Source organism: Rhipicephalus microplus, chromosome 2, assembly GCF_043290135.1.
Source record: "Rhipicephalus microplus isolate Deutch F79 chromosome 2, USDA_Rmic, whole genome shotgun sequence".
Taxonomy (NCBI): domain Eukaryota; kingdom Metazoa; phylum Arthropoda; class Arachnida; order Ixodida; family Ixodidae; genus Rhipicephalus; species Rhipicephalus microplus.
Genome location: NC_134701.1, coordinates 44,515,202 through 44,539,391, shown reverse-complemented (window position 1 = coordinate 44,539,391; position 24,190 = coordinate 44,515,202). Strand labels below are relative to the sequence as shown.

Genomic DNA, 24,190 nt, shown 5'->3' with positions numbered 1-24,190 from the left:
ATTTCCTAATTGAACCAGTTTCCCGATCGGACGACATGCGCTGGCGTGCACGTGACATCGTCCATGTTTCCCGACTGAAAGCGTGCCATGAGCCTTTGCCTAAAACTTCTTAAGTCGCCAGGATGGCTCTTTTTTCAGCGGGGGCGATTGTGAAGAAGGTGTGCCTGCAGCGAGCAGTATCGCCAACGCCCGGCTCTCTCGCCTTGTGCTTCGGCTCGCTGCTGTGCCGGTCTCTGTACGGTTCTTATCGTTGTCTCGCCGCTGTCCTTAAGGGGGGACGTGCCTTTCGGAACGAACTTTCTTGTTTCTGGTTAGATCTTGATGAAAACTGGCACAGAGACTAAAAATGACGTCATAATGCTTCCATAAAAATTTCAAGATGATATCATGAAAACTTTCTGAGAAACAAATAATTTCATTACTGGACCTCGTGGAGCGGCTGGAGAGTTTAAAAAATGACATAGAAAGTTGGTAAACACTGTGTGCAGAGGTGAATGTATGCTCTAGGGGGCTGCGTTTTCAAAATAATTTTTTTGCAACACTAACATTTGTAGTTCATGTTTTCTCCACTGATACTTCAATGAGCACATTTGCACTACAAACAAGAAACCCTACCAAAAATTTTTAAAAGGCTAAATTTTAAAAATAAAACGCAGCCCCCTGAAGCACAGTTCAAGGAGCATTAAAAAAAAAACAGAATCAAAATCTGTCAAGTAGTTGCGAAGATATCTGCTCCACGAGCTGAGCAACATGCCAAAAAAACAGTATTGAGAAAACGAGGTTCAAAGTCTTGAGTCACGGTTTACATGCTTAATAGGCACCAAGGTTGTAGTCCTTAGTGTCCTTTGCAGTGCGGTCCTTAGTGTCGGAATCGTGCTACTGGTGTTGCTGGTAGACGGCCTCGCATCCTCGCGCGAAGTACTTGGCTGAGCATCCGCAATGTCTACATCCTCGCGCGAAGTGCTAGGCTTAGCATCCGCGGCGTCTACATCCTCGTGCGAAGTGCTAGGCTGGGCATCCGCGGCGTCTACATCCTCACGCAAAGTGCTAGGCTTAGCATCCGCGATGTCTGCAGCCTGCGCGAAACGACGAACGGATGTTTCTTCAGACAGCACAAAGCACTGCTCCACAGGCATATGAACAGTTTCGTCGATGCTCGCGGACGATGCTCCGTGCGTGCTTGTGCTCGGCTGCGAGTCCTCGTCGTGCCGCATGCCATCGTCGCTGCTCGCAGAAGTTGCCGGACTGAATTTCTTTTTCACGATCGGCGGCTCCGGCTTACGAGAACCAAATTGCTGCGCAGTCTTGCGTTTCTTCTTGAACGATCGCCGGTCCATGATCGCATGCAGGAACTGATCTCAAAACTGCAATGCGCCAAACTGGATAACAACGTTTTTCTCCTTTCACGAGTGCCGGTCTTATCACAGCGCAATGCGATCTCGAAACCACGCCGCGACGAGTTGAAACCAAATGCAGTAAGCGGCCCGTCAGCGCGTAGAGCAGACGACCCTTGCACCGATTGCTACAAGCGACCGCACGAAACCACGCCGCGACGAGTTGAAAACAAATGCAGTAAGCGGCCCGTCAGCGCGTAGGGCAGGCGACATTTGCGCCGATTGCTACAAGCGATCGCAGGAAACCACGCCGGGACGAGTTGAAAACAAATGCAGTAAGCGGCCCGTCAGTGCTGTCAGCGCGTAGAGCAGATGACATTTGCGCCAATTACTACAAGCGACCGCACGGGCGACCAATGCGGAGCCGCCGTACAGTCACGTGACGCGCGTCGCCAATCGGAAACTGTTGTGATACCTTTACAATTTGGCTTGCAGTGGGCTTGCTGTTGCCTGGTTCGCCGGCCGAGGCGGCAAATTTGAAACGGAAGAATCACACTATCCATAGAGACAAAGATGGCGGGGCTAGGTTACGTGGTTGCGGAGATATCGCGGTTCGAAAAACGCCGTTTTTTCGCAATTTCCGTGAAATTCATCGCCACCCTAGCTTCGATAAAAATTTTTTACGTCATTTCTACGCTGTTTTCAGGGACGAAACTTCGAAATTAGATAGAAAAGGGGTCACAGAATGTGAAAATGAGATTTTCAGAAAATCAATTTTTTGGCCAAATTTCGCGATGCCAAAGCCGCATCCCCCCTTAACGACTAATAAACCTCTTCAAAATGTACGCTTTTCTGCATAATAATGGGATCAGATAGACGATGACCATTAGGCATTCAATATACTGAAAAGTATGTTTGATGCCACTAACGATGTGAACACTCCGATTTCCTCCGATTTGTGTGTCAATGCTTTTCTTGACTTTTGTACACATGGATTCCAGCTTTTGTGGGGAGGAAAAAACAATGTCAACGTCGTAACAAAAGGGCCCCGTTTTTCAAACCGTGAGCCACAAGATGAGTATACGGAATGACATTGTACTTTTTTCTCTTGTAGATCGCTCTTTGTTGCCTCTCCCCTGTGAAGGATTTGGCTTCAAACTTTTGCGCATCTTTTCACAGGCTTGTACAATGGCGTGTTCCAGAAAACCTGCTTGCTTGAGTCTTGCCACCTGTTCGCTGAAGCTAATCTGTAGCCCGTACTTACAAGATTTTAGCAAGGCTGAGCAAACACATGACACTGCTATGCCATATTTTATTATCTTTTAATGGTTTGAAGTGAAATCTAGCTACAGCTTAAGGGGGGACGCGCCCTTTGAAAACCGAAAAATCGCGAAAAAGTCGATTTTTTGAAAACCACATACTCGGGCAGTATGACTCATAAACTGCCTCTACTGTAAATATCAATGTCTAATTCATCGCGAAAGTACGTCAAATAAATTTTAGAACATGCCGCGGCAGCCGGCAAGCGGCGAGCGAGCGCCAAAAATACCCCAACTTCGCGCGCGCGCCATTTCCCAACCGCTTGGCCGATCGCCGCCATCTTGATGTTGTTTTGCTCGTGAATTTTTGCGTTTTTTTTTTTCGCCACCCGCGGCAGTGGCGGTGGCGCTCCGAGGCGGGAGTCGCTCACGATTGGACAAAGCGCGCGCCTCTCGAGGGGATGGGGGAGCGCGCGGCTCCTATTGGCTGCTGCGCGCGATGACGTAGCTGCTTCTCCGGCATGCGCCAGCTCGTCATCTGCACCGGCGCTTGCAATGCTGGCGTTCTTTGTGTGCCCCGTTTGCCATCATTCCGATCGGTCGTCACACGTGCTCCTCTATCTTTCACCGTCTTCACGAGACGATCTTCTACCGTCTTCACGAGACGATCTTCTACCGTCTTCACGAGACGATCTTCTACCGTCTTCACGAGACGATCACTACCGTCCTCACGAGATGATCTTGCGCCGTGTTCACGGGACGCGGATTATTGCGCTGACGGTCACGATGGGCATCTCGAAGTTCAAGACTCGGCACGCGTTCGGTTCAAGAAAGCGTCAGCTGAAGAGCTCGTACGCATGGTGAAGCTCACCTGCACGCCCACGCGTGGCGACAGTTGCACCGATGCTTCCACTTCATCTTTTCAAGACGATTGCGTCGACGCTTCTAGCGACGAGACTTCTACACCATCGGCACAAGGATCCGTCGTGACGAGTGAGGCTGGTGTTTCGTGCTCAAGTACGCCTGGTGTGTCGCGCTCGCCAACCGCATTGATTCCGGCCCCGAACAGTGAGACCGCGTCGTCGACTGTGCACATCCAAACACGTTTTCGGACGTGCGAGGAGTTGGCGACGGCGGAGAGAGAACGTGCTGCTGTGCAACGAAAGCTTGGCGCTATGCCAGCGACCGAGAGGAAGTTTCAAGCGATGATGCCTGAACCCGAAGCTGCCACCGCTACGACCGAAGGCGAGAGATATTTCCTCGTGCAAGGGAATGCCCTTAGCGACATGCTGTCCAAGACCCCGTGCCCGCGCTGCCTCGCGACCGGGATGAAAGTTCAAGGAGGCACCCAGCTTAGACTTGCCACGAAGCTTGAGCTGGTATGCCCACATTGTGGAATAGTTTCAAGTTCGTGGAGCTCTGCTCGTCAGAACGAGTCAAGGGCCTTCGACGTGAATATAAGAGCCATTACGGCCATGAAACAAATAGGGAAGGGACAGACAGCCCTCAACGACTTTTGGGCAACTATGAATGTTTCCCACCGTGGCCTGCACCACAGAACTTTCCAGAGGCACCTGAAGCAATTCAGAGAACCACAGCAACAGACCCTGGATAAATTCTATGAAGAATCGGCTTCTGCTGTGAAAAAGGTGTACAAGGAGATGGACCCATCTTTCTGCAAGGACATTACAGTGAACTATGATGGCACGTGGCATAAGCGCGGACATACATCTCACATTGGAGTTGGTGCAATCATCGAGTATCACACAGGCCTCATCTTGGATGCTGTAGTTTTATCGAATCAGTGTCTCGGCTGCCAGGTAGGACCGAAGCCTGAAGACGAGGGCTATGCAAGCTGGTTGAAGCACCATGTGTGCCAAAAAAACACTGATGCCAAGTCTCGGAGGATGGAGGTTGAAGCAGCTGTAACTCTGTTCTCACGTTCACTGTCCAAGCATAACCTCCGTCCAAGCATAACCTCTGGTATACAACCATTGTATCTGATGGGGACAGCGCCACATTCTCTGCCCTTCAACAAGACAATGTTTATGGGCTAGTCCCTATTGTGAAAGAAGAATGCTTGAACCATGTCCGGAAGAGGATGGGCACAGCCCTATGTAATCTTGTGCAGAAAAGCGAACAGGCTCTGGGAGGGAAGGGCAGATTGACAAAAGCCCTTATTGATAAACTCACAGACTATTATGGCTGGGCACTGCGGAACAATTCAAACAATGTGGCTGCAATGCAGCGTGCAGTGATGGCATCATATTATCACGTCACCTCAACTGACGAGGATCCTCACCATGACTTGTGCCCGGAAGGTGCAGACTCGTGGTGCCGTCATAATGCCTGCAAGGGGAATGGCGTGCCACCTCCAAAGCACAAATACAATCTTCCGGGCAACGTTGCAGAAGCGCTGCTGCCAGTCTACCAGCGCCTTTCGCAGGCTTCTCTACTGCAACGCTGCCTGGGAGCAAAGACGCAAAATGCATCGGAGTCATTCCATTCTGTCCTATGGTCCTTGATGCCCAAAGAGCAACATGCATCATTGATTGCTGTCAAGACAGCACTGCATGACGCAGTTTTGCGGTATAATGCCAGCTGCTACAGGGCCACCCAAGAGTTGTCGTCATCAGTGGGACTCACACCTGGCCACCTAACCATTCAACGAGCTGCGGAGAAAGACTCTCTGCGTCTGAGAAAGGCTCAGAAATGGATGAATGAGAAGCAGGAAAAGCGGCAAAGAAAAAGAGAGCCTAAGGACACATCTAGCTACTCTGCAGGGTCATTTTAGACCATAATAAATGTTTGAAACTTTCGAAGTCAATTTTCTCAGAATGACTTTTTTGGCCAGTGAGGCTGCTTAGTCAGGTGATCTCTCTGGAACTGCTGGTCTGATTTCTATCAGGTTTTTTTATTATGCACCTTAATAAATTGCCCAGGGCAAGACAAGCCCGTTTTTTCAATTTATTGTGTCTGTAATTCGTAATAATTAACTAAAACTTCATTGATGAGAGCCAAATTGTGAACACTAAATTCAGTGCTCTGCTAATATTTTTTGGCAAGGAAATTTAAAAAAAGGGCTCTGTCTTGCCCTAAAGCACCTATCCAGGAATCATCATAGTGAATTTCACAGTGCTAGCACATTTTTCAAATTCTCCAGACCCTGACTAAGGGACCCATGTGGACTACCCTGATAAATGGCTGTAACTTGAGAACCAGTGAACATAACTGCATGAAACTTTGTGGTTATTCAAATGGCTTTGCTATTAGTGTACCCTGAAAATTTCATTAAGATATCTCAACAAACAAAAAAGTTGCCCTTCGAAGGTAGCCTCCCCCCTTAAGTGATCGAGAATGATAGTGCCAACACACATGTGTAGGTCGAAAATAACTTCAAGTCTAGGAACTGGGGCACCCCTTCTGTCATCAACTCAAACGAGAAATTTAGGCCACTGCCATTCTCTCGAAACTTTTTCAAATTATTCACGAAATTTCGATCATCACGGACATCAAAAAGCACCAAGTAGTCTTCTAGATAGCGAAAGACATGCTTAACCAATCCATCCAAGCCATGTACCTACTTCCTGTCCACAAAACTCTGAAATATTTCACACAGGACAGGTGCTACCCTACCACCAATGCAGATTTCCCTTTTCTGAATGTACAGCACTTCGTTATGTTGAACACAAGTGGCGTAGCTCAGTGGTAGGATACTGGGCTGGCACCCAGCGAACCCAGATTCAAGCCGCACTGTGTCATTGGTGCTAGTTTTTTTTTTCTAATTTTGCGCGATGTGGTTACGGACATCAGCGGCAGAAGTTGTGGACAACTGCACGTGACCAGAATTGTGATCTCGTAACATCTTTCGCTATAAAACTTAGAAGAGCTCATTCATTGTCTAGATTTCCCTGCAAGTTGCAAATTGTCATCTGGCATCTCGCCACTGCATTTCACATAACGAGTTCACTAAAGCCACATCCTCAATATAACAATAATTGCCAAGCTTTCATGGAGTAAACTATTACAAGATAACTTATCTTGGCCTTGATGAGCTTTGACTTATGCCGTTAAAATGTGTTTTTCCCAAGATGCATATAAAGCATATTCTTCAGTCAAAACATTTGGTACTTCCGATACCCTAATTTGGATCAAATTTTGTCCAAATATTCCTTATCACGTGAAGGGTGCCAAAATCTCCATGAAAACTTGTTATTGCTTGGTTAATTATTGTGAACCTAAAGCAAGCAATTAGTCTGGGCTGGGGATTGTACAATTTCCCACATTACAATTTTTGTTCTCCATTAACAAATTCCCAAATTACGATTTCTCTTGTCCATTAACATGCCTTATACAGTGGAGCCCGCTTATAACGAACCTGAGCGTGATGCGGCATCTCTGCGCTATATTCGAAAGTTTGTAGCAAATGAAACACAGCTTTAATGAAAGTTGAGAATGAAAACAAATATTTTTTATAAAAAAAGTCCGTAATGCACGTGTTTCGAATAGCAGAAGCTGCAGACTTGGGATCACGTCCGACATCAAGTCGGCCTCGCAAAAACAGTTTCGCACACATGTAGCTGTTACCTCCGCCCAAGAAGCCTTCATCATCTCCAAAGCTGAATACAGAGACACCCGAAGTGGCAAGTTAGCTATCGGGTGATCAACAGATATGAGCAAGCGTTCGACAATGCGGCACCTATACCAGCAAGCGTTCGACAATGCGGCACCTATACTAAGTCTCAAATGCGCCAGATTATACCCAAGCCAAGCGGTCACACTTTTGACGCTTTGTTGAGCAGCACAAAAAAGGGTGGAAGGCCTCCCGGCTGCCATCCTGACCACACTCATCAACAGTGAGCAAGATGCACACACGCAACGTAGAAGCCAGCATGCGCTGAACTGCTTTGGGCCCGTTTCTAGTTTGAAAACAAAACTTCTGAACTCGAGCCAGCGTGGCTGGCGTGATGGAGTGCGTGGAGACAGGCAGAGCTGTGATAGAGAGAAGAGAGTGAGAAACAGGCAAAGGAGTTTCAATAGAGCAAAGAGTGGTGGGAAGGCGACCTTGAAAACCAAAACAAGCGGAAAGAAGGCAGGTGAGGTAGCTTGCTTGCAAGGTTCACGAATTGTGCAACTCGCACGCAGGAAAGCTCGGGAGAGCGGTCAGTGCCCACAGAGGTCAATGAATCGCATTGTGGCTACGGCAGACTTGCACGGCCTCGCCGACTTCAATATTTCGCGATTTCTTCTCTGTAGAAACCGTTTTTTCACTTCCAAACACGTGCCGAGGGAGCAAGAACAGGTCCAAAACAGACAACGAATCAGGAATTAGTAAAGTCGCTGGGGTAGCACAAGCGCGTGCGCTGGAACGATACGACATCGATCAAGACACTACCCAGACACAGACCATGCTGCCAAATGGTCTCATCACTCCAGGTGGGCGACGCGCACAAGAGCGCAACAAAACCAGAGATCAAAAACTGAAGAAGGACAATATGAAGATAGGCAGATCAAGATGAAGCAAGCTCCCCCCGAACTATATTTGGCCAACCAACCTTCGAGAGATCGGTGGGAATATGAAAACATGGGCTTCGTCTGACGATGCGGAGTGCTCAGGGGGGAAGGTCCGTAACAAAGACAACTAAAGGGGTGCGAAGGCAGGGTTGGCGTATAACAATAAGAATCTATGGGAACCTCACCGCTGGCTTATCAATGGTTGAAATTTGTTTCCCAGAAAGTCGCGAGAGTGCAGCCTCTGTTCGCTGTAACTGATCGGTGACACTCAAGACGTTCGTTGTAAATGCAAATTTGTATTTTGGCAATTGAAATAATGTATATTTGCATGGTCACGTGTGTATTGTTCGACTGGGGCCGTTACATTTTTATTTATTTTATTTATTTTCAATACTGCTACTCTCATTCGAGAGCGTGGCAGTTGGGCAGTACAATGATTTTCAGTACAGGCAATAAAAATAGAGGGAAAAAAAAAAATCAAAGCAAAACAAGTGAGTTAAAACATACACTAACATTTGTAGCGTAATTACAGCATATGTGGGTTACAAAAAAAAAAAAAAAAAAAAAAAAAAACAAGAAGCACGATATATACAGCATACAGTAAGGCAAACAAAATGCTGGTTAAGGAACAGCATACTCAGTGGAATTTACACAAAAACGCCTAACACATGCTAGGTTACATGTGGGCTCGACTGTACGAACTTTTTTAGAGTTGTTTGCATTCTACAGTTAACACAGTTAATGTGGAACAATATGAACCATTAACAGCTCAGAACCAGAAAAGTTCAGAGAAAAGTTTTTCTGAAATGAGCTATACTTTACACTTTCATGGCACAAAATGAAAACTGTGCAACTTACTATAAAAATAATTACATATTTGAAATCAGCATAAAAGCCTCTACATACAGGGACAAATTTCGTTGCCCTAGGCTACACATTAGCGAAAATTCTTTTTCGAATTGCATCTCCCCCTTAAAGAACTGCTGCACATATTGCAAATGTATTAGACATTCCGAATCCCTTCCCTATAGCATAAATTGCAGTTAGCCATATGTATGCTGAGGCCTCCTCACAACATGTCCATTTTCTTTTGATCACATGAATCATTTGTTACACGATACAATCTGCTCTCTTGTTTCTTGAAGAAGCCCTGAAACACTTTTTGAAGTAGCCATAAAATGGATTCACTAAAAGAGCTTATTACCTCACAAATTCAACGCCGCAAAAACTTTAAGAATCCATCCAGGACGGGCGGAGTTACAAAGATCTGTCACACACTGCAATCGCAATATCTCTTCTCTCGTTCCAATGAAAGTGCTGGGAGTCAAGCAGGAAAGGATGGCATTGGCAAAGCAAATAAGTCGTGCGTGCCTCATGACCTTGAGCACTTTTCTCCGAAGTGCGGCTATTTCAGTGTGATATCACGCGCACACATGTCACGGCTTCCCGCAGCAATACCTGTAACATCTGAGCGCGCCATGTTCAAATCGGCCAATGATTGATAGATGGCCTTCTACGAGTGATTTTGGAGCTTCCTCCATCATTAGTATAAAGAAAAAGCATTTTGCAGCTGACTTTTATAATTTATTCTGAATTGTAAGCCGCGTGCTGTGCTGTAATATTTGGCTCACGTGTTCCCGGAAACTTCTACTACCAATCAGCAGCGTTTTCTCACAATGCTCAAAAAGTGTTGCAGGGCCCAATTTCACTGCAATCAACTTATCAGGACAAAAATAAACGAGAGCAGTCATGCAAACACACAGGATCAACTCACCGCTCCCTCACACCCAAAGTCAACGCCATCTCCTTTGAGCTTGGAATAGAGGGATGGAATGAGACTGAAAAGGACAAAATAAAAATATTTTTGAAATTGCACTACCAACTGGAAAAAGAGTGGTTATCACATACAATCAGCAACATGTCCAGAGAATGGCCCTTCAAAAGCAATACCCCTCACGAACACCCCCGCACCCACAAACTGAACTTCATTAAAATTGTCTGGTTTCAACTCTCGCGCTGCCTTTGATGCGAACACACCACACAGGCTATCACAGGGACAAGCAGCGTTCGTGCCTTTTCTCGCCTAAATTCCTCATACTCAGAACTGCATGCATGCACAGTGCACCAAGCTCACTTCTGTTTCATGAAACAAACACATAGTGTAAGGAGAATCATACGCATCTCCTTACACTACTAGTACAAAGCATGCATCAAGGTGAGGGTATCACACAATTATTGAAAAAAATTAGAGAATGCTTGAGCTTCGCCTCCAAGTGCAGATTGCAATAAGCATATTCGAGACTCGTGCGTGTTGCCTCCTGAACTGCTAGCCTGTTTCGGTTCTTGGCAGTGTATGCTTAAACGGTGCCATTAGCAAATGGACGACTGAACTTAACATTTCAAAATATCATTAAACAGTTCTTGCAAATACAGTTGTTAAGGGGGGACCCTGGTTGTGGAGGCCAAAAAATCGCGAAAAAACTCCTTTTTTTATTGCGTTTTTGAAATGTACAGCTACTAGTGCACCGTGAATTTTATGCCTATAATATCATTATTTTAGCCGCTAAAACCCTTTATACGGCGCTTTCTAGCTAAATGCGAGCCGAAATCAACGTTGAAATCGCACACTTTCTGTGACGCGCCCCTGCCCTTTAATGTGTGTCAGCGGGGCCCGCTTGGCCTTATTTGAGAAAGCCGTCTTTCGCCTTCAAATTCCCGCCAGAATGGGTCCAATTCAACCATTGGCAGCTTGTAAAATGAGCGGCAAAAAGAAGTATCAGAGCGCCTTCCTATTACTATTTCGCGGAAGGACTTGAGCTTGCCTCCCTATTTGTGGAGGCTCCTGGCTTCGTCTGCTGCGTGTATTGAGGCGCGCGTCCATGCGCGCCATTTTGCCTCAGTGTCGGCGGAGAAATTTTATGATGTCAAATCCTGAGCGCAAATTCCGCACGCGGCACAAGTTCGGTGCGAAAAAAGTGCGAAGGACGCTAGTCGCGAATTTCAAGAAGCGCTCCATGATACAGCAAAACCCCCCAAGACGCTACACTCTTTTCGTCCCATGGCGAAGTCGTCGACGCTACCATGGAAGGCCTAGCTACCGCATCAGTTGTCACAGAGCCTGTGCAAAGTCCGTCGGCCGCGAAGCCTTCGAGCAGCTGTCCCGTGCATCTAGATAGTATCTATCGGCAGCAATCTGACTTGGAAGAGGAGCGAGCTAAAGCCGAAGATAAGTTATCGGAGTCGTCGTTTGCAGCAGCGACGGAGCGGAAACGTACATTCGTGGTTGACGGTGCCCACGAAGCAGCTCGGCCGCCTGATGGAACCACGTTCACAATTATAGATTTGGATGCAATGAACAGCGCTTTGTCGGCATTTGCAAAGTGCAAGGCATGCAATGGAGAACCGCAGATTGTCCGCGACGACCGGGAATTCAAACTCGCCGTGGAGTTGTGTTTTGTGTGTTCGACCTTTGGGGAGACTGCGTCGTTGCGCAGCTCGGCACGCGTACGTAGCGATGAACGTATTGTTGCGAATGTATTTACTACTTTAGAGTAGAAAAGTACTCCAGCAGTCAAGATGGCAGCCGTTGTGTATTTCGAACAGCCCAAAAACGTCGTCGTCTTCTTCTTCGCACCGCCCGCATAGCTGCATAGCCGCGAACCCGCAACATCGACCTCCGGCGGCGAAAAGCGCCGACCCGGCGCTTGTTAGCAGGTGTTGGACGAGATGTACGGCTTGAGGCGAGCGACGTGGACGATGTCGGAAGATGTGGAAGGTATCGAAGGGTTTAGAGGTGCTATTTCATAGGTAACATCAGTTACCTGCCGTAGCACACGATAAGGTCCGGAATACTTGGGTAGAAGCTTTTCAGCCAGACCAACATGTCGCGACGGAGTCCACAGAAGAACGAGGTCACCTGGACTAAAGTGGACGTCCCGATGGTGGCTGTCATAGCTACGTTTCTGACGGAGCTGCGAGTCCGAAAGGCGCTGGTGGGCAATCTGACGGGCTTTCTCCGCGGTGCTAATAGCGCGGCGAGCATATGCTGTGGACAGGTCGGTAGGGTTGGGTACAAGCGTGTCGAACGGCAATGTCGGGTCTCTTCCATACAAAAGGTAAAAGGGAGAATATCCAGCAGTGTCGTGGCGTGAGCTATTGTAAGCGAAAGTGACAAAGGGTAGCGCAATGTCCCAGTCACGATGATCCGTCGACACGTACATGGCGAGCATGTCAGTGAGTGTGCGATTCAGACGTTCTGTGAGGCCGTTTGTTTGAGGATGGTAGGCCGTCGTAAGCTTGTGCTTGGTTGCACAAGAACGAAGTAGATCGTCAATTACCTTAGATAAAAAGTAGCGACCGCGATCGGTGACCAGTTGACGAGGAGCACCATGATGTAAGATGACGTCTTGAATCAAAAAGTCGGCGACATCTGTAGCGCAGCTGCTTGGAAGAGGTCTCGTAATTGCGAAACGGGTCGAGTAATCTATGGCGACGGCGACCCACCTGTTACCGTCGGTAGAAAGAGGGAAAGGGCCCAGCAGGTCGAGGCCGACACGATAGAAAGGCTCGGCAGGTACGTCGATCGGTTGAAGGAGCCCGGCGGGGTGTACCGCTGGCCTTTTGCGGCGTTGGCACGACTCACAAGACCTAACATAACGTTGTACAGAACGGTAGAGGCCGGGCCAGAAAAAGCGTCGGCGGACACGGTCGTACGTTCTGGCAACACCAAGGTGGCCAGCCGTTGGTACATCATGTAGTTGCTGAAGTACGGTCGAGTGCAAATGAGTGGGTATTACGAGTAGTAGTTCGTTTCCCACATGGTGCATGTTGCGGCGGTATAAAATGCCGTCTATGACAACGAACATGCGAAGCGAATTGTCTGTACAGCCTGTGTTCAGGCGGTCGATTAGCTCGCGTAGGGACGCGTCACGCCGTTGCTCACATCCTATGTTGCCGAAAGCAGAGAGCGAGGAAATACAGATGGACGCGTCGTCGGTTACTAGATCTGGAGCGTCAACGGGGTACCGAGAGAGGCAGTCGGCGTCTTGGTGTAAACGGCCAGACTTGTAAACCACTGTGTATGTGAATTCCTGGAGGCGCAGAGCCCAACGAGCAAGGCGCCCCGTTGGATCTTTGAGGGCTGAAAGCCAGCATAGAGCGTGATGGTCAGTGGTAACTGTGAAAGGCCGGCCATATAAATAGGGGCGGAATTTACCAACTGCCCATACAAGCGCCAGGCACTCGCGTTCCGTAATAGAGTAATTGCGTTCGGCAGGAGAAAGGAGCCGGCTGGCATACGCAAGAACTCGATCGTGACCGGATTGACGCTGGGCTAAAACCGCGCCAATACCGTAGCCACTAGCATCAGTGCGGACCTCGGTTGGAGCAGACGGGTCGAAGTGGGCGAGAATCGGTGGCGTGGTCAGAAGTGTTATGAGCTGGGAAAAGGCCGTGCCTTGATCAGGACCCCACTCAAATGGTACATCTTTCTTCAAAAGATCAGTGAGGGGGCGTGCGACCTCTGCGAAGTTTCTGACAAATCGTCGGAAATATGAGCATAGGCCCACAAAACTTCGAACGTCCTTGACACAAGTCGGTACAGGAAAATCCAGGACAGCTCGGACTTTGTCGGGATCGGGGCGGATGCCGGAGGAGTCAACGAGATGCCCTAGAATAGTAACTTGGCGATGCCCAAAATGGCATTTCGAGGAATTAAGTTGGAGCCCAGCCTCTCGAAATACTGAAAGAATTGAGGAAAGGCGCTCGAGGTGAGACTTAAAGGTTGGGGCAAACACAATCACGTCGTCCAGATAACACAGGCAGATAGACCATTTAAAGCTGCGCAAAAGCGTGTCCATCATCCGCTCGAACGTTGCCGGCGCATTGCACAAGCCAAACGGCATTACCTTGAATTGGTAGAGACCGTCAGGCGTTACAAAGGCGGTCTTCTCCCGGTCGAGGTCGTCCACGGCGATCTGCCAGTAACCGGAGCGTAAGTCTATCGAAGAAAAATAGGTTGCGCCATGAAGGCAGTCCAGGGCATCATCAATACGAGGAAGCGGGTAGACATCCCTTTTGGTGACCTTGTTTAAATGCCGATAGTCCACGCAGAAACGCCAGGTATTGTCCTTCTTTTTAACTAAGACTACAGGGGACGCCCACGGACTCGATGAGGGCTCTATGATGCCTTTTGTGAGCATCTTATTCACCTCCTGTTGGATAACTTGGCGTTCTGATGGTGACACTCGATAGGGACGCCTGTGAATTGGAGCTGCATCACCGGTATTAATGCGATGTTTGACTTGCGATGTTTGACTTATGGGCCTACCGTCAAAGTCAAATATGTCCGAATAGCTCGTGAGAAGATCAGTGAGGTCTTTGACCTGAGACGGCAAGAGGTCTGAGGCAATCATCTTAGTTACATTGTTGAGCCGTGTAGATTTGGCTGCGTCGGTGCTATGCAGGTTCGGCGAGGCGACTGTGGCCAGTTCACGTGACACTGATGAGATCTGGCACTCGTGTGACGGTGAAAGAGTGGCGAGAACAATGCCTTGTGGTAGGATTTGAGGGCTGAGTCCGAAGTTCAGAAGAGGAAGGCACGTCTTGTTCGCTGTGACAGTTAATATGGTGTACGGGGAGGAAACGTTGCGGGCCAATAAAACACCGGGAGAGGGAAAGACCACGTAATCCCCATCCGGAACACTGGGATATGGTTCAACTGTGACACAAGTTAGGGCTTGGGGTGGGAGGCGAACAAACTCAGCGCACGAAAGCTTGTTCTGTACCATCTTCGACTCTTCGGTGGCCGCAGGCAAGTCAAGTTGCACGACGCCGGCTGAGCAGTCAATTACAGCGGAGTGGTCGGACAAAAAATCGAGTCCAAGGATGACGTCATGTGGACAGTGAGCGAGAACATGGAATAGAACGGACGTCTGGCGGTCGGCGAATCTCACACGCGCGGTGCACATTCCGAGCACAGCCGGGGTCGCTCCACTAGCGACACGTACAAATAGGGACTCTGGCGGCGTAAGGACCTTGTTTAATCGTGCACGGAGGTCAGAGCTCAGAATTGAAATATGTGCGCCGGTGTCAATAAGGGCAGTAACAGGAAGGCCATCCACTTCTACATCAAGCAGGTTCTTGTCCGTAGTCAAGGTCAGCAGAGGGTTTTCAGGTCGGGAGTCCAATGCAGCGTCACCTCCGGGAGCTGCATTGCTCAGTTTTCCGAAGAAGGGCGTCCACTAGGGTGGGGCGACGAATAGCGGCGGTGCTGAGGTGACCTGGAGCGACGGTCATGCGGGGACGGCGAACGGCTGGACCGGCGGACTGGTGTCGCAGGAGTGCCATTGTACGGTCCATCGTCACGAGCGCTGTACTGCAGGGGCCGGTGGTTGTCGTCACGTCGATAGCCAGGAAACGACCGAGGTGGATACGTGCGGAAACGACAGTAGCGGGAGATGTGTCCTACACCATGACAATGAAAACATATAGGCTTGTCGTCCTGTGTCCTCCACTGAGCAGGATCACGATAGCGGCGGAATCTTTCTGGTGCAGGAGAAGGCGCTATGGTACTGACCCGAGGTTCCGTCAACGAACACACAGGCTGCAGCCCAACGTTTGCCAGCTCCTCTCTCACGACCTGTTGGATCAACGAGATCGTTGGTCGATCATCAGATGGGCGGGTCAGAAAAGACGGAGACGCGGCCTCGATTTCTCTACGAACGATGCGAACCACACTTTCGTTGTTATGTGGTTGACTGCATGGCGGCTGAAGGTCCTCGCAAGATGACGTAGCGGCCGTGTTCGGAAGTCGCAAGAAATTCTTGGCGACCCGGCGACTCTTCAGCTCTTCGAATCGGCGGCACTCTTTGATGATGTCATCAATGGTGGAACAGTCTTTGGAAACCAGTATGTTAAAAGCATCATCTGCAATGCCTTTAAGTAAATGGCTTACTTTGTCTTCCTCGGACATGTTGGGGTCGGCACGATGGCAAAGGGCGAGAACGTCAAGGATGTAGGTGACATATGATTCGGTCGTAGTTTGTGCCCGACCAGAGAGTTCTTTAGAAGCGGCCCGCTGGCGTCCGACGGCCTTACCAAACAGGTCACGAAGCTTCTGTTTGCAAGTATCCCAGCTGGTTATGTCCGCTTCATGAGCCTCGAACCACGCGCCAGCTGTTCCGCAGAGATAGAAGCCAACGTTGGCGAGCATCATCGTAGGGTCCCACCGGTACACTGCTGCAAACCGCTCGAACTTCGGAATCCAGTCGTCAACGTCAACATGGTCGGTGCCGCAGAAGTTGCCAGGGTCGCGCGGTTGCGTCAATACGACCGGCTGTACAGGCTGCGCCGGAGTCGCGGCTGAAACAGGAGCGGCAGAATTGGTTTCTGTTGCCATGGTCGGGCAGTCGAGAACACGTCCGCTTCGAAGTTCCGTCTTGCGTCGTACCCAGCGCCACCACCAAAATGTTGCGAATGTATTTACTACTTTAGAGTAGAAAAGTACTCCAGCAGTCAAGATGGCAGCCGTTGTGTATTTCGAACAGCCCAAAAACGTCGTCGTCTTCTTCTTCGCACCGCCCGCATAGCTGCATAGCCGCGAACCCGCAACAGTATGAAAACCTTTTGCTGTGAACATTATGGCCGCGCATGCCATGCAGGCAACGGGGAACAGACAGACTGCGCTGAATGATGTGTTCTCGTTGACGGGCATCAGTCGTCGGGGTCTTCACACGAAAACGTGGCAACACTGCGTGAAGACGAAGTTAGCACTCGCGGCCGATCCTGCTGAATGCAATTTGATGAGCGACTGCTTGCGGTTGGTTCGCGAACTTTACGCCAAACTTAATACAGGCCACATGGGAAACATTGCGGTGTCGTTTGATGGGTCATGGATGACTTGCGGTCATTCGTCGCATATCGGTCTCGGCACCGTCATAGAGTTGTTCAGCAAGCTGGTGCTTGACTTCGTTGTTTTGAGCAACTTTTGTGCTGGATGCGAGTCGGGCGCAAAGAAAGGTGACCCTTCTTATGCAGCGTGGAAGGAACATCACCAGTGTCAGAAAAACAGTGACAAGAAGACTGGGGAAATGGAGGTTGAGGCTGCCCTCATGCTCTTCAGGAGGTCACTTGAACGCACAACCTGCGCAACACCATGGTGCTTTGCGACAGGGACAGCCGTAGTTACCTTGCGCTACAAGAAGATAAGGTTTATGGGTATATCCCCATGGAAAAAAACGACTGCATTAATCATGACCAAAAGCGTATGAGCACTGCTTTGCACAACTTGATTGGAAAACACAAAGGCCCTGGCCATGAGACTTGGGGGAAAGGGCCACTTGACACTAGACCTGATCTCCAAGCTCACCAATTATTATGGGTGGGCTCTGAAGACACACAGTGGTGATGATGCTATGCACACAGCAGTGATGGCCACTTATCACATCACGTCCAATGATGATGTGGCAAACCACACTGTGCCCAGCTGCTCCAAATTCCTGGTGCAAACAAAATGCGGCAAAGGCCGATTCCCATTCCCAAACATCGTCAAAAGCTGCCTTCACATGTCTGCCAAGCCTTACTTCCCATTTATGAGTGCTTGTAAGACAGAAAGCTGTTGCAACGATGCCAGCGAGGGAAAACCCAAAATAACAACGAATGCCTGCATTCCTTGATCTAGGCGCTGGCACCAAAGGAGCGACATGCTTCGCAGTCCACGGTGGAGGCAGCTGTGGCAGAAGCAGCGCTCAAGTTCAATGCAGGCAATAAAAAGGCATCAGAAGACATCATGAAAGAGCCGAGCCTAAACCCCAGCTGGCAAAGCCGCAGCCGCATGGCTGAAAACGACAACATCAGTCAAGAAGCGACAAACATCAAAGAACATGCATCAGTCCCTGAAAAAGCGCCACACAGGGACTCAGTCAAAAGGACTACATGCTCGGTGCATACTGAGCATTTTCAAGTGCAGCTATGTAAATGAATGAGTTTCTACAATTTTCTACAGCCTTGACCTTGCGACATGCAAAGGCACAAGCAGCAGAAGACGCTCTTCTGGTTTAGCCAATGACAAGTCGTGCGGGAGCAACATGGAGGATGCGGCCAAGTAGAAGCCTCGTAGCCATAGAGTTTCCTTTAAATACACTAGAGAAAACTCTGGTGCTAGTGTCTATAGCAGCTGCAGCGCATGGCACTTCAGCAAGCGCCGGATTGTTCCGTAGTACATAGATTTGTCTAATCTTCTTCCTTTTGGCTTCGTGTGTAATCTTTAACTAAGCAGCTCCATGTGGCTTAGACCTGCTTCGTCTCGGGACAACAATCGGCAAAGGTTTATCAGTTGCATTTCATCACTTTTAGGCTCAAAATCCAATCAGGCATGAAGTCCAAAACAGTTTGTTCTTTTATTCGAAACAAAACCAAAAGTGCGTAGCCACAAGTGCGTTTGCATCCCGCAAGCACGAAGACTAAGCAAATCCGTGTACTACCCATCATTCCCATTGTCGCTGAATAATCACAGCACCAGAGTCCCCTTAAGTTAATTTTAAAAAACTATGTTCGAGGCAACCTTCAGACATTTGCTTTTTGTGCACTTGTTTTTGAAGGGTGGAGCCAGCTGATGTGCGGACTTCGAACATGGAGAAATTATCTTTTCAACAAGGCCAAAGCAGCGGCGCCCAGCCGTAACGTTTTGAAAAATTGCCGTATTTTCGCAATTTCTGTATCATTCCTGCCACCTTTGCAGGTGAAATGAATCTTTCGAAGCACGTCTATGCCATTTTAAGTTTAAATATTTCGGAATTCGATAGAAGAAGCGCTGCTGAAACTGAATACATAATATTCAAAAAATCTATTTTTTTTGCCATTTTTCGCTATACGAAAGCACCACTTAAGCCTAATTTTCTATCAATCTTATTGCCTCTAGAATTTCTCATGCGAAAAGCCTGGACAAGGTATGACAGCCACCCACCTGAGCTGGGGGTCCTTGCTGAAGTCTTCCTGGGCCCACTTCTTCAGCAAGCCTTTCATCTTCTCCACCACACGTGGGTGGCCCTGGGAATTGGCACCACTGCAGTTCACACCTACACCACACATCAAGCCTGCCTGCAATGCCTCCTTCATTAAGTATAATAATTGATAAAGAACACAAATTAAATTCAACAGCATGAGAATGTAGTCTTGTTTCACTTTTGCACCTAATATCTGCTAATTCATGTAGGTACTCTGGATATTTGTTTACTACTAACAAGAGGGAAAATTGAGCATGCATAAAACACATCTGCTACATGTTCGCTAACATAACATGATTACACATATAAAGAGCCTGTGCAGTGCCAAATCCACAAGTGTGAAACAGTGTGTTCCAACTAAATATAGCTAGTTTTGGTAACTTAGTGCAAAGCAGAGGAAAATATCAGCACTACTGAAGGCTGGGCTGAATAAGTTAAAGAAGGAAGTGTCCTTTCCCCAATGAAATGACCAATGGCAAGTACACGACGGGTGCAGTTTAACACCGGTGTTACACACAGTGCCCAGTCAGGATCAGCTTCTCAGCAGCGATTGCTCATTTAAGCAGCTTTTACAAGGAAGCCAATCGCAAATCGTAAGTTTTATCAGAAACCTACCATGATTAAAAGTAGTCATCATCATCATCATCATCATCATCAGCCTGACTACGTCCACTGCAGGACAAAGGCCTCTCCCATGTTCCGCCAGTTAACCCGGTCCTGTGCTTGCCGCTGCCAATTTATACCCGCAAACTTCTTAATCTCATCTGCCCACCTAACCTTCTGCCTCCCCCTAACCCGCTTCCCTTCTCTGGGAATCCAGTCAGTTACCCTTAATGACCAGCGGTTATCCTGTCTACGCGCTACATGCCCTGCCCATGTCCATTTCTTCTTCTTGATTTCAGCTATGATATCCTTAACCCCCGTTTGTTCCCTAATCCACTCTGCTCTCTTCTTGTCTCTTAAGGTTACACCTACCATTTTTCTCTCCATTGCTCGCTGCGTCGTCCTCAATTTAAGCTGAACCCTCTTTGTAAGTCTCCAAGTTTCTGCTCCGTAGCTAAGTACCGGCAAGATACAGCTGTTATATACCTTCCTCTTGAGGGATAGTGGCAATCTACCTGTCATAATTTGAGAGTGCTTGCCGAATGTGCTCCACCCCATTCTTATTCTTCTAGTTACTTCAATCTCATGGTTCGGCTCTGCGGTTATTACCTGCCCTAAGTAGACATAGTCTTTTACAACTTCAAGTGCACTATTACCTATCTCGAAGCGCTGCTCCTTGCCGAGGTTGTTGTACATTACTTTCGTTTTCTGCAGATTAATTTTAAGACCCACCTTTCTGCTCTCCTTGTCTAACTCCGTAATCATGAGTTGTAATTCGTCCCCCGAGTTACTCAGTAATGCAATGTCATCGGCGAAGCGCAGGTTACTAAGGTATTCTCCATTGACTCTTATCCCTAACTGTTCCCATTCTAGGCTTCTGAAAACCTCCTGTAAGCACGCGGTAAATAGCATTGGGGAAATTGTGTCCCCCTGCCTTACACCCTTCTTGATTGGTATTCTGTTGCTTTCTTTATGAAGCACTATGGTAGCAGTTGATCCCCTGTAGATTTCTTTCAGAATATTTATATATACTTCATCTACACCCTGATTCCGCAGTGTTTGCATGACGGCCGATATTTCTACTGAGTAGTCACTGAGTGACAACAGTATAGAAAAATTCGTAAACCGAAGTTCCGAGCTCGAACCGATGTTTCGAAAAGCGGACTTGTCTTCCTCCAGGTTAGAAGTTCTTTCCTAGCCTTGAGGAAGACTCGTATTGAAACGTCGGCTGGAGCATACAACCCCTGTTTACAGATTTTTTTTATCGCAAGCTTCCCTCTTCCCCTTTTTATTGTTTTAACAGTATAGAACAGCCATACCAACATATTTATGTAACAGCAAGCTCTGGCATATGCACAAGAATTCATCCATGACAAGTCAACAACTACGAAAGAGGTTCAGTTATGCTGCAGCTGTAAAAAAAAAAAAAAATTCTGTGCTTCCTTAATTGTAGAGTCAAGAAAATGAAGCAGTGCTCTCGAATTCATGCACACACCAAACACACATACCTTGGAAAGAAGCTTCTTGCACTCAGACTCAAACTCTCGAGAACACACCTCCAAGTGAAAAATCTTGCCACAGTTCTTTACACACGCATCCAGCAGCTGCAAACGTAAATGCATGGGCAAGATTTTATAAAGTTAACATATCGGCAACAATCAAAATAACATTGAGAAAGCAAACTCTTACTTAGTACATTTTATTTGTTCATACAAACTGAAGAGCGTGCAATGCCCCTGCATCAACCACACTGCCAATGTAAAAACCATGTTATGATTACAACACAATTCTCCACACAATGCGAATTTGCACTGACAAATTTAGAGTAAATAGCTTTCTCTCATTGCAGTTGTTGTACCAATATTGTCTTGCCATTGCAGTCATTAGATCATCATCTGACTACCACTGAGCACACATCAATAATATGTCATTTCTAAAAATTAGGGGACCCCTAAGCTTCAATTTTGAAAGTTGAATGCGACAGTGATATCTTGCCCCTAGTACCTCAACCACTTAAGGCATACTATTTATTGTATGATGTTATTCGAGAACTTTAACTTGTAAATTACTACAGTCTAATCGATAAAGCTGAAGGCGGCCTGTGTCAGTGATGCTTGTGCATATGGCTGCATTCTGTGTAATGAATAACATGCTTTCAACCACGAGCAATAACGCGCGCAAAATCTTTTCAAACTTCCTTAGCTACGTGGCCTCAAGGGAGTACAGGCAGTAACTCATGTGCCTTTTTAAATGGGCTGCCTGCTTTAATCACAAAGTCGTTACGATAACCCTATGTCCTGGCACCTCATGGCAATGAATGCTCGTACCACACAAGATTACTGTGACATAATATGCTATACAGCCGCCGAACGATTTTCCCGACTTAGCGGGGACCACAAAATGGTCCAAAAAAATTGGTGAAGCCATGAAAATGAAGTTTCTTTGAATCAAAAAAGCCTTTAAAAAATCCCCAATACTGCCGTGCTTCATGCTGTTGTTGGGGACGAGCAAACTTAGTTCTGTCTGGGTTACAGTAACACCGCTGGCAAGTGCGTTGGCAATAGCTGCTGCCAGCTGTTTTGGGCGGCAAAGTTGATGGCTCCATGGAATCAACCAAACAAAACTTTATGCCGGTCGCAGAAAGATGCACCCAACTTCTAGCCTCTTTGGTGAAAATTGCCAACACGTTCTGGGCTTGTTTACCAGCCACGATACCGCACCGTGCACAAGCCTCCAGCATTTTGCCACCATCAGAACGCTACCACCACAGCCGCAATCGAACCCGCAAATTTTAAGTCAGTAGCCAAGCACCATGACCATGGAGTGCTTTGATTTATTTGTGGGGTTTAACGTCCCAAAACCACCATATGATTATGAGAGACGCCGTAGTGGAGGGCTCCGGAAATTTCGACCACCTGGGGTTCTTTAACGTGCACCCAAATCTGAGCACACGGGCCTACAACATTTCCGCCTCCATCGGAAATGAAGCCGCCGCAGCCGGGATTCGATAACGCGACCTGCAGGTCAGTAGCCGAGTACCTTAGCCACTAGACCCCCGCGGCAGGGCGACCATGGAGTGCTACTGAGCAACGGTGAAAAGCAGCGAGCATGGGACCCGCACAACGGTTTAAACCCACTTGACACACCATGAACACAACCACGTGTGCAATGATAACCACAAAAACAAATGGCCAGAAAATAAAAACGCACTGGTGTACTAATGATGTTGATGTGTGTTTTTTTTTCTTGCCGTTTCGCTAGCCAAGAAAGATCAAAGATAGCCTCCGAAAGTGGAAGATTATTCGTGCTTCCCATCTTAGATGCCACACAACTAGGCACTGCAAGCCAACTTAAAATCAAATATGCGGCTTTCAAAATTGAGCGGCAAAACTCAAAACAGGCGATTTAGTTGGAAAAAGCAAAATTTGGAACATAAATTCACGTGAAAAGTCAGTACCGAAAATGCATTAGTGCAATGGTAATCTTGACGGTGTATTTGTGAAGTCCTAAAGACTTAATAAGTTCGAACTTTTCGAGTCCATAAAATCCATCCGCAATTGTATTGTGAAGCCTGTAAACAGAACACATGTTTTTGTAAAGCATTAAATTTGTACATGATTTTTTAAGCAGTGGCAATTATTTTCATTGTATTACCAAGCAGACATGTGGCTGTGTGGTAAAACACCGGGACATCACGCCTGGGTTTAATCTTCACTCTTACGTGAAGATTTTTTTTGCATAATGACAGGCGTGCTCAAGACATTAGCATCATCATGTTGCAACAAATATGGTCTTTAAAAATCAAGCAGCTTCCGATGCAAATTTGAGGCGAAATTAATGTCAAAATGACACAAACGAAAGACCGTGGAAATGAAAGTGTGTGCATTACTTAGCTCTAAATACTTGCAGCAGTTAATTCAATCTTGTCTTTTGGGCCTTAGTATGGCCGAACAAAGAAAGCATGCTGTCTTCACTAAACGCTACCCACTGTGAGTGCCTGCAGAGCCACCTGCGGAATGGTGTGGTTCATGCGGCGCATGATGCACTGCAGGCAGTCCTTGGGGCCCCCTTGAACAGCACCCACCCGGTCACAGATGTCAAGGATGAGCGCCCAGTCCTCACTGGTGTTGCGCTCGCTCGTGGCCTTCTCTGCAGTGGTGTTATAGTAGATTATCAACAAAAAATAGCGTTTCCAAGTGAGCCTGCAAAGCAAAATCTTGAGTAAACTCCACCTTTACCACCAGAAATATTTGAATAATAGTTCTTCCTAGCACTGCAGAAGTATGGCTGTCTCACCAGCATCAGGGGCTGGCCTTAGTCATTAGAGTGCCAGAAGCCTGCGCCTTTGCAGTTATCACTATTTCGCCAGCAACCATAGTCGATGGTGTCCTGCTGCTCTAAAATGACGTCGTATTCAAGTTTCGTACTGAGGTCACACAAGTCTCCCACATCTCATAATATTGCACCTTTCAATGTA

The 24,190-nt window shown here is 47.7% G+C and overlaps 1 protein-coding gene across 1 annotated transcript in view; it reads right to left on the bottom strand.

Moving 5' to 3' along the window:
* Nucleotides 1–24,190, bottom strand: part of Stam (signal transducing adaptor molecule) — a 232,534-nt gene that overhangs the window by 200,928 nt on the left and 7,416 nt on the right. Inside the window, exons 2-5 of the mRNA XM_075886399.1 lie at nucleotides 23,702–23,862; nucleotides 21,222–21,317; nucleotides 19,071–19,153; nucleotides 9,882–9,945 (exon numbers count right to left, since the gene is read on the bottom strand). Coding sequence (XP_075742514.1) covers nucleotides 9,882–9,945; nucleotides 19,071–19,153; nucleotides 21,222–21,317; nucleotides 23,702–23,862 — 404 coding nt within the window. The remainder of the gene's footprint in view (nucleotides 1–9,881; nucleotides 9,946–19,070; nucleotides 19,154–21,221; nucleotides 21,318–23,701; nucleotides 23,863–24,190) is intronic.